Source organism: Eumetopias jubatus, unplaced genomic scaffold, assembly GCF_037043125.1.
Source record: "Eumetopias jubatus isolate StellerSeaLion01/CBP00866 unplaced genomic scaffold, mEumJub1_p1.0 scaffold_1, whole genome shotgun sequence".
Classification (NCBI taxonomy): Eukaryota; Metazoa; Chordata; class Mammalia; order Carnivora; family Otariidae; genus Eumetopias; species Eumetopias jubatus.
The window spans coordinates 206,500,635-206,515,586 of NW_028274807.1; the positions used below are offsets into that span (position 1 = coordinate 206,500,635).

General features: G+C 43.1%; 1 protein-coding gene across 1 annotated transcript; it reads left to right on the forward strand.

The window, feature by feature from the left end:
* Positions 1-4,118: 4,118 nt before the first annotated feature.
* Positions 4,119-5,066, forward strand: LOC114202209 (olfactory receptor 10H3-like). Its single transcript, XM_028095312.2, has one exon. It carries the CDS (start codon positions 4,221-4,223, stop codon positions 5,064-5,066), a length of 846 nt encoding a protein of 281 aa, XP_027951113.2. The 5' UTR covers positions 4,119-4,220.
* Positions 5,067-14,952: the final 9,886 nt, after the last annotated feature.

The following is a 14,952-nucleotide window of genomic DNA, read 5'->3' on the forward strand; positions in this document are numbered from 1 at the left end:
TTCACTTCTCCGCACGTCCTACCTTCCAGTAAGTGGTCGCTTCTCTGTTCAGAGAGTTGTTGCTACTCTCCTCTTTGATCTCCTGTTGAGTTCGTAGGTGTTCAGAATGGTTTGATCCCTATTCAGCTGAATTCCTGAGACCAGATGAAATCTGGGTCTCCTACTCCTCCGCCATCTTGCCTGCATCAATCCTGAGGAATTCTTAATCTCAGGAAAGAAACTGAGGGTTGCTGCAGTGGTGGGGAGTGGGAGGGATGGGGTGGCTGCGTGATAGACATTGGGTAGTGTATGTGCTATGGTGAGCGCTGTGAATTGTGCAAGACTGTTGAATCACAGATCCGTACCTCTGAAACAAATAATACATTATATGTTAAAAAAGAAGAAGAAGAAGAAGGTAGCAGGAAGGGAAGAATGAAGGGGGGCAAATCGGAGGGGGAGGTGAACCATGAGAGACGATGGCCTCTGAAAAGGAAACTGAGGGTTCTAGAGGGGAGGGGGGTGGGAGGATGGATTAGCCTAGTGATGGGTATTAAAGAGGGCACGTTCTGAATGGAGCACTGTTATACACAAACAATGCATCATGGAACACTACATCAAAAACTGATGATGTAATATATGGTGATTAACATAACATAATAATAATAAAAAAAGACCTTCTCAAACTCAACACCCAAAAAACAAATAATCAAGTCAAAAAATGGGCAGAAGACATGAACAGACACTTCTCAAAAGAGGTTTCTCCTTCTGAATGTAACTGGCTTCTTATTTCTTCTAGATAGTATTTCCTGGCCAATTTTCAGCAAAGCATAGGTGCTTTTCCCAAATTCCACCTGCCTGTTCATGGATCCTTGATATCCTTGTTGAACAAAATCCTTGGGGAACTTCTCGTGTCTGTTTCCTTTCCTGATCAGTTAACTTTTATCTCCAGAGAATGGCATCAGCACTTACAGAAGATACACTTATGAAATTCAAATATTCCTTTATACATAAAACATACATATACACATCTTGTGTATTTTTTAAGTTGTTATTTCAATCTCCCTAGTTAACACATGATGTAATATTAGTTTCAGGTGTTCAATATACTAATTCAACACTTCCATACAACACCCGGTGTTCATCACAACAAGTGCACTCCTCAATCCAATCACCTATTTCTCCCACCCCCCGACCCCTCTCCCCTCTGGAACCAACAGTTTTTTCTCTATAGTTAAGAGTCTCTTTCTTGGTTTGCCTCTCACTCTCTCTTTTTTTCCCTCTGCTTCTTTGTTTGTTTCTTAAATTCCATATATGAGTGAAATCGTGTGCTATTTGTCTTGCCTAACTGGCTTATTTCACTTAGCATAATACTCTCTAACTCCATCCATGTTGTTGCAAATAGCAAGATTTCATTCTTTTCGATGGCTGAATAATATTCCATTGTGTATATAAACCACATCTTCTTTATCCAACACTTGAACTGTTTCCATAATTTGGCTATTGCAGATAATGCTGCTATAAACACCGGGGTGCATGCAGCCCTTTGAATCAGTATTTTTGTGTTCTTTAGATAAATATGTAGTAGTACAATTGCTGGATATAGAGTAGTTTCATTTTTAACTTTTGAGAAATCTCCATACTGTTTTCCAAAGTGGCTGTACCAGTTTGCCTTCCCACCAACAATGTAAAAGGGTTCCCTTTTCTCCACATCACTTTAATATATGCTGTTGAGCTTTGGTTAAGAAGTCCTTCTTCACTCTAAGATCGCACAGTTATTCTCCTACACCTTCTATTAACTTTATATTTCATCTTGTGTGTGAAATCCATCCACTTTGGGTGTTGTTTTAGGCAGGAATTCAGATTTGCACCGCTTCATAAAATCACCAGTTTTCCCACCACAAACCTGTAAACAATCCATTTTTTTCCGTTTGACTTGTGCTACCCGCTTTATCACATATTGGGTTTAGAGTCAGGCAGGGATATTTTCTGAGATATCCAACCAGCGTGATCCATGTATCATGCATATCATACACATCTGTTCCATTGTCACACTTTTTTAAATGATTCCAAGCCTATAGTGAGTCTCAGTGCAGGGAGGGAGATCGCTATCTCTCTGTGTACTCTATTTTTAGAAGACCAGTATAGCTTTATGCTGACTTTATTTTTCAGAAAGAAGTTTAAGAAAGTTCTTAAGTTTAACTTTTAAATTGTAAATGGAGTTGCACTGACTATAATTTGGGAAAGAACTGACATAATTGCTCTATTAGCTCATCCCATCCAAGAGAGCACATTGGTTTCCATATTTTCCGTGTATCCAGACCATCGTCTGCATATCTACCCGAGGTTAAAATTTCTGTCCTTGGAGATATTACATGTGTTTGGTTCATTCCTAGATATTTTAAATCAGAGGCTTTCAAAGTGTGAGATGAGGATCCCTGGGGTCCTGGAGACCCTTTTGGGGGGCCATCAGGTCCTCACTTTTCCAATGAAGGTGAGGATGTATTTTTGTCATATGCTTCAACTAAAACCACATATTGCCACAAGGCTGAATGAAGAAGCAGATACAAGTATCATCTTGTCTTCCATCTAGCCAGAATTGGACAAATTTGCTAAAATGTAAAACAAAACCACACCTCTCACTAAATGAGTTTTTTTTTTTATCTATTTTATTATGTTTTGTTAGTCACCATACAATACATCATTAGTTTTTGATGTGGTGATCCACGATCCAGTGTTTTCATATAACACCCAGTGCTCCATGCAGTACGTGCCCTCCTTAATACCCATCACTGGGCTAACCCATCCCCCCACCCCCTCCCCTCTAAAACCCTCATTTTGTTACTCAGAGTCCATAGTCTCTCATGGTTCATCTCCCCCTCCGATTTCCCCCCTTTATTTTTCCCTTCCTTCTCCTAATGTCCTCCATGCTTATGTTCCACAAATAAGTGAAACCATATGATAATTGGCTTTCTCTGCTTGACTTATTTCACTGAGCATAATCTCCTCCAGTCCCACCCATGTTGATGCAAAATTGGGTATTCATCCTTTCTGATGGCTGAGTAATATTCCATTGTATATATGGACCACATCTTCTTTATCCATTCATCTGTTGAAGGGCATCTCAGCTCTTTCCACAGTTTGGCTATTGTGGACATTGCTACTAAATGAGTTTTTTAAAATGCAGTTACTTTCCTAAAATGTTCCTTATGTTAACAGGAGTTGATTGTTCCTTTAGGTTGTATCAAAGGTTGATTATTGTCCTTTTAAATGTGTTAATAACTAAATATTTTCAAAGAATCTCAGTTTTAATTGTTAATATGGTAAGAATGGAGAGTTATAGCTCTCTCAAACAAACGCCCTCTAGGGGACTCAATAGGTTTCTAGTGTAAAGAAATGCTGAGGCCAAAATGCATGAACACTATCTCATTATAGTTTGTGTCACTATCGGTAATGTTATCTTTTGTTTTCCTTAAATTCTATCTTTAACATGATTATTATAGGTGCAATTCTATGGGAAATACTGTGAGTTTGGGAAGTTGATCTAGTCTTCCGCAATTTGCATTCTGTCTTTGCTCAAATATGTTCCACCTTCATTCATTTACCTTTCTAGGTAGATGATCACATCTCTTCCCTTTCGATCCTGATATTCCTTCTTTCTATATCTTTCCTCAAGCACCACTCCTGGCTTTCTGTTCCCTGCTAATGAGCAGCAGAGAAAGTGAGTAACCTTGGCTTTTCCTGATTCTAAAACAATGCACCCCTGCTTTCCCACTTCGTGTACTATTTCCTAGTTTTGCAGCATATATTCTTAGTCAGCTAAGAAAGTCCTAGTCAATTTTATGTTGAGAAGAAGCTTTTCAAAAACCTTTAATATATGTGCATATATCATTATGCTGTATATCTAAAATAATGCAATGTTATATATCAACTATATATCAATTTTTAAAATCATAAATAGGAATTGAACTTTAGTAATCCAGGACTGCTGCCTAGATTGATATAATTGTATGACATTTTCTTTTTAGTTTATTCATGCAACTAACCACATGATAGGTTTTCAGATGCTGAACTACGCTTCTCCTTCATGGATTAAGCCATGTACTTTCATTCCTTTTCTGGTCTCACCAGATGCAGCATCTGTGGCTGGTAAGAACTATAGCGTGGTGTATGAATTCATCATCGTGGGCTTCTCCAACTTCCCACAGCATCTCCTGCCTGCCTTCTTCCTGCTGTTCCTGCTGATGTACCTATTCACGCTGCTGGGGAACCTGCTCATCATGGCCACTGTCAGGAGTCAGCGCAGACTGCACACACCCATGTACCTCTTCCTATGTGCTTTGTCCATCTCTGAGATCCTCTACACCTTGGCCATTGCCCCGCGCCTCTTGACTGACCTGCTCTCCACCTGCCACACCATCACCTTTATGGCCTGTGCCAGCCAGATGTTCTTCTTCACATTCGGCTTCACCCACTCCTTCCTGCTCACTGTCATGGGCTATGACCTTTACATGGCCATCTGCCACTCCCTGTGGTACAATGTGCTCATGAGCCCCCGCACCTGTGCCCGTCTAGTGTTCTGGTCCTGGGCTGGTGGCTCCATCATGGGGATGATGGTGGCCCTGATAGTTTTTCACCTCACCTTCTGTGGGCCTAATGAGATCCACCACTTTGGCTGCCATGCCCTTTCCCTCCTAAAGTTGGCCTGTGGGAAGGAGACATCCTCTGTCACCTTGGGTGTGGTCCTGGTGTGTGTCACAGCTCTGATGGGCTGTTTATTCCTCATCATCCTCTCCTATGTCTTCATTGTGGCCACCATACTGAGGATCCCCTCTGCTGAGGGCAGGCACAAGATCTTCTCCACATGTGTGTTCCACCTCACTGTGGTCATTGTGCACTACAGTTTTGCCTCCGTTATCTACCTCAAGTCCAAGGGTCCCCATTCTATGGACAATAACACTCTGAAGGCCACCACCTATACAGCCTTCACGCCCTTTCTCAGCCTGATCATTTTCAGCCTCAGGAATAAGGAGCTCAAGAATGCCATAAAGAAAAGCTTCCAGAGAAAATTCAGTCCCCTTAGCTCCTGATGGCCAGTTTAGTCAAGAGGAAATATGATAGCAGGGCTGACAATAATAACGACTCTCTCCATAGGACTGTTGTAGGAATTCAGTGTATGAAAATACTGAATAGGTATTGTTGGATGCATCCAAAAGTGTTGGAGCAGGCTATGTATTTGTTTTTCCCCAATATGTTGTCCCCTCTTGCATAGACTCTATCTCTTGTCTTGACCCTTTGTGGTGAACTCTGTCCCATTAACTCTGTCTAAATATGTGTTGTCTACCACTGGATTGGTGGGAGACATCACATGGATATGTCTGGGCACGGATGCTAATGGTTTTTCTTGAATGGACAAGCAAGGGAGGACCTTCCCTCCTCCACCATAATGATAAACAGAAATAAGCATAATAATAAAGACCACCAGCATTGGGGCTTTTCTTATCAGGCACTTTGTCCAGTGTTGTATAAGAATTATCTTTTTTTTTTTAAAGATTTTATTTATTTATTTGACAAAGAGACACCCAGCGAGAGAGGGAACACAAGCAGGGGGAATGGGAGAGGGAGAAGCAGGCTTCCCGCCAAGCAGGGAGCCCGATGCGGGGCTCCATCCCAGGACCCTGGGATCATGACCTGAGCCGAAAGCAGACGCTTAATAACTGAGCCACCCAGGTGCCCCCCCCAAAAAAGAAATCTTTTGATGTGGCTTTGTTCCCCCCTGAGGAGTTTACATATAAATACAGATTTTTGTGTCACCTCTATCCTGAAAGGGAATGCCCTTGGGTGACATCAAGTCATTGGTACTTCTTATTCACTCCCTAGATGAATCTGATGCACCTAGTCCACAGACTGGCACTGGGGAGCCTCTGCATTATCTTTTAATTATAACATATGCACAAAAGAATATAAACTATTTGTCTCCAAGGAGATGGTTGACGGTTAATAGTTCCTCAATGTCTTTGGAGGGTATAGACCCTAAGGAGGTTTCTATGTTGATCTGAGTTTAGTCAAGTATGTCAGAATGTGAAGTGGAGAAAGAAAGAGACAGAGAGGCAGAGACAGACAAAGGGGAGACAGTTCAGTGATTAGGTAAGAACATACAGAATGTTAAAAGTGGGTTGTTACCTGACATCTTATGGAAGTCTTTTTCCTTTCCCCCCACATTACCTTTAGTAAACAGCAAGTTCTCATTCCTGTGTTTCCTTGAGTCTATCTGGGGGATGTGTTGTAAGCACAGTGCTATGCCAAGATGGCACAAAGAGAGGTCAGGATATGAGTACTCCTAATATGCAGATGAGAAATGTTGGTGGAGGTCATACAAAACTTGAATGAAGGAGTCACGTGGAGGTCTGTCTGACTTCCATGCTGGGGTTTGAGAAGCATATATGTGAGGGAGAGGGCTTTCCACTGGTGTAAATTCTTATTCAAAGCTGTGTCCAGATATTTAGGCTGCAGGCAGAAGATGATTTATAAAAATAAATGTAAGAATGGCTATCACATATGAGTGCCTGCTGCTTCCAAATGTTGTGGGAAGGGTTTCCTGTGCATTCATTCTTCTAAATCTCAAAATAAATTATTATTTTTGCACATTTAGATATGACCCACATCTATTATTATTCACATTTTTGAAATGCAGGAGAAATCAGAGAGGGAGACGAACCATGAGAGACTATGGACCCGGGAAACAAACTGAGGGTTTCAGAGGGGAGGGCGGCGAGGCGATGAGGTAACAGGGTATTGAAGAGGGCACGTGTTGTGATGAGCACTGGGTGTTATATGCAACTAATGAATCATTGAACACTACATCAAAAACTAATGATGTACTATACAGTGGCTAACTGAACATAATAAAAAAAAGAGAAATTCCAAAGACTATAGAAATTGTCATATTCTGAGAAAGTAAACTTTAAAGAGAAACCCATAACTCTGATTGGTTGTCCCAATAATTTCTTGCCTTAGAAATAATATTAAAATTGAAAGATTGCTGTTTCTAAACAATATAAATACATTAAAAATTGCTCTGTAAGTCAGAGGAGGACCATCAGCACTTTCTTCTTTTCCCTCATGTATATGGCAAAAATAAAAGCCTTCAATACTGAAAAAAAAAAAAGAATATCCAGTGGAAAAAAGACAGTTTCTTCAACAAATGGTGCTGGGAAGATTGGACAGCCACATGCAGAAGAATGAAACTGAACCATTCTCTTACACCATACACAAAAATAGACTCAAAATGGATGATAGACCTAAATGTGAGATAGGAATACATCAGAATCCTAGATAACACAGGCAGTAACCTCTGTGACCTGGCTGCAGCAACTTCTTGCTAGACACATCGCCAAAGGCAAGGGAAGCAAGGGCAAAAATGAACTATTGGGACTTCATCAAGATAAAAATCTTTTGCACAGCAAAGGAAACAGTCAACAAAACCAAAAGGGGAACAACAGAATGGGAGAAGATATTTGCAAATATCTTATCAGATAAAGGGCTAGTATCCAAAATCTGTAAAGAATTTACCAACTCAAAACCCAAAGAACAAAGAATCCATAAAAAATGGGCAGAAAACATGAACAGACATTTCTCCAAAGAAGACATACAAATGGCCAACAGACATATGAAAAAATGCTCAACATCACTCAGCATCAGGGAAATGCAAATCAAAACCACAATAAGATAGAATGTCACATTGGTCAGAATGGCTAAATTTAACAAATCAGGAAATGACAGATGTTGGTGAGGATGCAGAGAAAGGGGAACCCTCTTACACTGTTGGTGGGAATGCAAAGTGGTACAGCCACTCTGGAAAACAGTATGGAGTTTCCTCAATAAGTTAAAAATAGAGCTACCTTACGACCCAACAATTGCACTACTAAGATATTTATCCAACAGATACAAACATAGTGATTTGAAGGGGCACCTGCACCCATGTTCATAGCAGCAATGTCCACAATAGCCAAACTATGGAGAGAGCCCAGATGTCCATCAACAGATGAATGGATGAAGAAGGTGTGGGTATATATATATAAAAGAGTGAAAGACAATTATCATATGATTTCACTCATACATGGAATTTAAGAAACAAAACAGAGGAGCATAGGGGAAGAGAGGGAAAAATAAAACAAGATGAAATCAGACAGGGAGGGGCACCTGGGTGGCTCAGTCGCTAAGCGTCTGCCTTCAGCTCAGGTCATAACCCCAGGGTCCTGGGATCGAGCCCCGCATCGGGCTCCCTGCTCCACCGGGGGCCTGTTTCTTCCTCTCCCACTCCCCCTGCTTGTGTTCCCTCTCTCGCTGTGTCTCTCTCTCTGTCAAATAAATTTTTTAAAAAATCAGACGGGGAGACAAGCCATAAGAGACTCTTAATCACAGGAAAGAAACTGAGGGTTGCTGGAGGGGAGGGGGTGAGGGGTTGGGGTAACTGGGTGATGGGCATTAAGGAGGGCACGTGTGGTGATGAGCACTGCGTGTTATATAAGACTGATGAATCACCGACCTCTACCTCTGAAACTAATAAAACACTACATGTTAAAAAAAAAAAAAGAAATGCAGAAAATGCAAATCTGAGAGATGATTTGTCCCCAGCCACACTGCCCTGAAGTGTGAAGCAGGAATCCATTACAATCTGCATGTGTGTGCAGTTGGTGATCAGGAATGCATCCCTCTCAGGTGCCTGCAGAGAGAAGTGTGGTCCTGACCGGGAGAGGAAGGTTGTCAGGAATAGACACTTTTCAGGAAAGGAACAGACACCTTTCAGGAAAGAAGGCAGGTGCAGCCCCAGGCACACACCCCTTTCACACAGCCAGAGAGAAACAGACTCCAGAGAAGTTACAGAGACACTTTGTCACATCAACACTGACAATGAGACCCTCGGGTTCCATTTCATTATTTTAGAATTATTGGTGTTAATGACTAATGTCACCTAAGATGTCCTTTTCCAGAGCCTGTGACTATGTTCCCTTACCCAGCAAAAGGGACTGCATGCAGATGATATGCAGTTAAGGATCTGAGACAGAAGAATTAGTCCAGATCATCCAGATGGGCCTGCTATAATTGCAAGTCTCCTTCTAAAAGTGCGCAGGAAGGGTCAGACATAGAAGTAGGGGATGTGACACTGGAAGGAGGCATTGGAGTAACTGAGCCAGGAACCTTGTGCCAAGGAATGCCTGCTGCCTCTGGAAGCTGGGAAAGCAGGAGACAGATTCTCCCCTGGATCCCCCGAAGGATGCGGCCCTGCTCACACCTTGACTCTCACCTGGTGACCCTGATTTTGTCTTCTGGCCTCCAGCACAGAGGAGGATAGATGTGTGTGGCTTTAAGTCACTAGGTTTATGTGCTTTGTTACAGCAGCCCTAGAAAACTGACCCGTGAAACGGCATCCTGTCATTCTGTGTGATTTGGTTTCATGACAAAATTAGTTTCAAGCCAGATTCTTAGGCCACTCTTCTCTATGGAGAAGACTTAGGGCATTGAGATCGCTCATGAGAAGGGTTGAATATCCTTGGAAGTCCATCAGCAAAGGTGAAGGAGCCCTGATAGCCCGGCTGCAGGATCTGCTCTTTGGCAGCAAGGCCCTTGGGGTGTGTTGTGAGGATACATGTGACTGTGCAGCTGTAGGGTACCCAGCCCAGGGCCTATGGTCTACACCTAATGAACTCAGCGGAGTAGGAACTGGAGGATACCAGCAACATTCTCGGTGCTCGGTGTGGACTGTGTGAGCTCTGAAGAGATGCTAAAACTCCTGTGTGATGAGGCCTCTGCATTATAATAAGTATACATGAACATGCACATCATCAGAGAGAACGCTGAGTTGCCGGGGCCTGACCTGGTGGAAATACTTCCACAAAGGAAAAACCACCAGGGATCCAGAGATCCGGAACTCATCTCTTTAGATGGAAAGGTGATATTTTTACAAGGCTTCTTTTTCTTTTGGATTTGTGGATTAGTCAGAGTTCTCCAGAGAACTACCAGGATGGATGTGTATACATATCTGTGTGTTATATACATACGAGTATATATTATATAACATATGTAATAATGTTACAGTATGTTTTGAATTCATCTTTTTACTGCTTGTTTCTATTTTTTTTAAATACACAATCTTATTGCACATATAACATTTTTTCCTTGGTACTATAACAATAGTCTTGCAGCTAAAGACTAAGTAGCTCCAACTACTAAGCTAATGGGTTATAAGGTGTGTAATTTCATTGACAGATTATAATGCTTTTCCCTTTTGGCACTAATTTTAAAAACAAAGAAAAAACTTTGAAATAGTATCAAAAAGGAAAAGCTTGCTTGGCACATAGTAGGAGTTTATTAAATATTTGTTAATTGAGTGAAAAACTCAATGTAGAGAGTAAATAATGTTCTTGTGCAATTACAATATATTATAGATTATAACACATTGTTATACTGTTGCATTTTATGTAATGTAATACATCTGCATCCAGCTCTGCTTCTCCCTAGACAGAGGGCTCTTTTAGGGTTACAGCAGTGTTCTTTTTGGGTTCCAAGATTCAGACCAAGTTCCTTAGCTAGGGCTCAGTAAAGATGTGATGGATGGAGGAAGGAGGGAGAGAGCATGAAAGACAAGAAGAGAGGGAGGAAGGAAAGAGAGAGAAAGATCCAAAGAAGAAGGGACATTCCCAGAGCCCCAGCCACCCCCCTTGGACTTCAAAGAGCTGGCATCCTGCATCCCAGACTCTGGGGAGAGACCTCTGGGAATCCACCACAAGGGAGGGCACCAGGGAGATAAAGCTCCTGCCTGGCTTACCAGTGGCCCTGGCCCATCGCTGGCCCCTCACGTAGCAGGAGGCGTAGCCCCAGGCCCGGCTGCAAACGGGGCATCCCAGGAGGACAGTCTGCAAGCAAGGCAAGAGGAACTCTCTTTCCAGCAATGTTTTCCAGGAACAGGTGGCAAGAGCGAGGGGAGCTGGAAGGGAGAAAGCATGGGGACCATGGAAAGCCAAAGCAGAGGGAGGTGGGGTGGAGGAGGGGTTACCGTCCCAGCAGCCTGATCCCACACTGAGTCCATCTACTGCCCACGCTGCCTCCTTCCCCCAAAGCCTGGACCCACAGCAGTCAGGGATGCCAGGGTCCATTCCCCGGCAGGAAATGTTCTCTGTACCAGGCGTGGGGAGAGTGGTCTTGAGCCAGAGGGTGACACTGAGTTTGTCACCATGTACATGTGTTTGTTCATTTATGCGGCGCTGTGTGTGCTTCTGCATGCACCGTTTGTGTTTGTGCACTTGTGTTTGTCCATATTCATTTCCTGTGGTTGCTGTGACAAAGTCCCACAACCAGGTGGCTTTAAACAACAGAAATTTATTCTCTCACAGTTGTGGAGGCTAGAGTCTAAACCCAAGGTATTGGTTGGGTCATGCTCCCTCCAAAGGCTCTAGGGGAGAATCTTTCCTGGCCTCGTCCAGCTTCTGGCAGCCCCAGGCATTCCTTGGCCTCTGCCTCTGTCTTCATATAGCCTGCTTCCCCCGGTGTGTCCCTTCCTATTCCTGTGAGGACACCAGTCATTGGATTTAGGGCCTACCTGTATCCGGAAAGATCTCACCTTGATCCTTACCTTGATTACATCTGCAAAGACCCTATTTCCAAATAAGGTCACGTTCTGACATTCCAGTGGACATGAATTGGAGGGGGATGCTATTCAACCCACCATGGTACCCTCATTTGTGTGTCTCTGGCTTATCTCCATCCCATACAAGCTCCAGGCACCTGGTTCACACTCAGTAGAGGGGTGCAGAATGAGCAACAGTGTCTCTGTTCCCGGCCGAGTCTCTCCTGGGTTTCACTGACAGTACGTATTTCAGAACCCACGTGTACCTGTTTGTTGGCGCTCAGCTCTGTCTGCTTACGCTCCTGGGAGCCCAATCTTGAGTCTCTGACACAGGTGCATAAGCAGAGAGAGCTGAGTGGGTTGAATAGTGTCCCTTCAAGGAGGAAAGAAGGGCACAGGGGCAGGATGTGGGAGCTAGCCTGAGTGTGCCCTGGCTGGGGGTTTTGGCTGAGAGCCCATAGCTAGGATGAGGCCTTGGCCTTTCTCCTCCCTTAAGTCACACCTCTACAGGTCACTTGGAGACACCCCCCCCTCCCATGGAGAGTATTGCACAGGTGCTGTTCTGGGAAGGGTGACACAGAACAAGTGCCAGACAGAGACACAGAGCCAAGAGAGACCCCCTTTTTTGGTACCATTTATACATTTTAGAGCACATACCCCTGAGGTAGGGGGCATTCACAGTGTAGATAAAGAGTACCCCAGAACAGGGTTTGGCACCAATATGCATCACCTGGAAGAGAAAGGTGACTGACAACCAGCCCAATAATGACGATAAAAAATGACCACAATGCCAACTAGCATTCCTTGAGAACTTTCTCTGTACTAATCACTTGGCATCAAATCCCCACAGGGAACCCATGAGGGCAGTTCTCTGGTTATCCCAACACATGGTGAGGCCACAGGATTTGAACCGTGGGTTGGCATGACTCCACAAGGTGCATGCGTCTCAGAGGCTGGACTCGCAGCCAGCAGAGGGGTGGAGTCGAAAGGGGAGGTGGGCAGGCACAGTTCACCAGGAGACAGGGAATGAGGCCAAAGCCAGGGCTAGCCATGGCCAGAGAGGCTGGGAGTCAGAGTCAGAAAGGTGGCCAAGGCATGAGGCAGAGAGGGAGTTGAGACTGGTACTCCTGGAATTGCTGGGCTTCCCCAGGCCTCTGTAGCCCACAAATGCTGCTTTCCTGTATGAGGGACCCCATTCTGACACTCAGCCGAATTGTCCATTTTCCACATGGGATTCTGGGTCCTCCAAGCTTTGGCTCACCATGGATCTGAGATAAAACTTAATGACAATCTTCTGGGGGAGGGAGTCAGGAGGATGGAAGCAGTGTTGTAATATTGGGGTGAGGCCTGCCCTGGGTAAGTACTGGGTAAGTACCTGAAAGCTTGTTATTAAATGTATGTAATATATGTATATGATAGATATGTGTATCATGATATATATGCGTGTATCATTGAGATATATATTATCAGTGATACAGGTATAAATATGAATATATATACTTCTTTTTTTTAAAGATTTTATTTATTTATTTGACAGAGAGAGACTGAGAGAGAGAGGGAACACAAGCAGGGGGAGTGGGAGAGGGAGAAGCAGGCTTCCCGCCGAGCAGGGAGCCCGATGTGGGGCTTGATCCCAGGACCCTGGGACCATGACCTGAGCCAAAGGCAGACGCTTAACGACTGAGCCACCCAGGTGCCCCAAATATATATACTTCTTTTCTAATTTATCACCCAGAGCTACAGTTTAAGAGCCATCCATGTTGCTATGTGGACGTCAGGTTTGTTTTTTTCCTATGTGTTGTTTAGAACTTCATGGTTCACACACACCACATGTTACTTTTCCACGCCCTCAGGTGATGGGGGTCTCTTAGACTGCCCCTGACTCTCTGCCATCACAGACAATGCTGCAATGAATGGCCTTGACCATGTCCCTTCACTGAGCTGTGTGCGAGTTTCAGATGGAGACCTTGGAGCAGTGTTTGTGGGACTTCAGGTAAGTGTCCCCTTAATCTGACCATGAACCACCAAGTACCCTCGAGAGTGACTGCAGTCCACTTATCTCACATCTGGGCCAACACATAGCAGATCCAGCTTTCTAAGTCTTGCTGCTCTAGCAGTTGGAAGGGGATGCCTGTACTCACTGTTCACAGAGTGTTGCTGTTTTAAATTGAATTCCTCTAATTGCTAATCAACTGCTCATGTGTTTGCTGCTTGCCTATTGCATTTCCTCAGCTGTAAATCTCCTGTGCCCCGCCCTGTTGCTCGCTTTCTATCATGATCCTTTTTTCTCCTTGGTTTTCTCATTTCTCTTTCTTCTCATTGTAGATTCTAGATATTGGTTTCTTGTCAGTGGATTTTTTTGTTTGTTTGACTGAAGTATACATAACATACAAAAATCTGCATATATTTAATGTATACATTTTGATGAGTTTGGACATATGTGCCTATAATTGTGATACCATTGCCACAATCAGGGTAATAAACACATCCATCGACTCCAAAAGATTCCTTGTGCCCCCTTCCTCTGTGTGTTTGTGTGTTAATAACATTAACAAAATTTATCATCTTAACAAGTTCTTTTTTATTGAAATATATGCAAATAATGAATCATTGAACACTACATCAAAACCCAATGATGTACTGTATGGTGGTTAACTTAACATAATAAAAAAAGTGAAATATAGTGACAGATAACATTGTATCAATTTAAGGTGTACAACATGCTGAGTTGGTATGTTTATATATTGTAATATGATTGCCCTTGCAGTGATAGTTAGCACTTCTAATCAGGTCACAAAATAATTATTTCTTTTTTGTGTTAGGAATAATGAAGATCTAATCTCTTAGCAAGTTTGAGGATTATAATACAATATTGTTGTCTATATTCTTTTTTTGATTTAATTTAATTTTATTATGTTATGTTAGTCACCATACAATACATCATTAGTTTTTTGACATAGTGATCCATGATTCATTGTTTTCGTATAACACCCAGGGTTGTCTATATTCTTAAGAAGTTTTGGTTTTTTTTTAAGATTTTATTTATTTATTTGTCAGAGAGAGAGAGAACACAAGCAGTGGGAGTGGCAGGCAGAGGGAGAAGCAGGCTCCCTGCCGAGTAAGGAGCCCGATGTGGGACTCGAGCCCAGGACCCTGGGATCATGACCGGAGCCAAAGGCAGCCTCTCAACTGACTGAGCCACCCAGGCACCCCTATTCTTAAGAAGTTTTTAATTGCACACTATCATATTGTTAAGTATAGGCTCTAGGCTCTACAGCAGAGCTCTAGAACTTACTTATATTGCAAATAGCATCCTGTTCTCTGTCATCTGTTAACTTTATCTGTGATGC

Excerpts from the sequence above, each read along its gene's own strand:
- LOC114202209 (XM_028095312.2), top strand. The coding sequence starts at position 4,221 with ATGTACCTATTCACGCTGCTGGGGAACCTGCTCATCATGGCCACTGTC.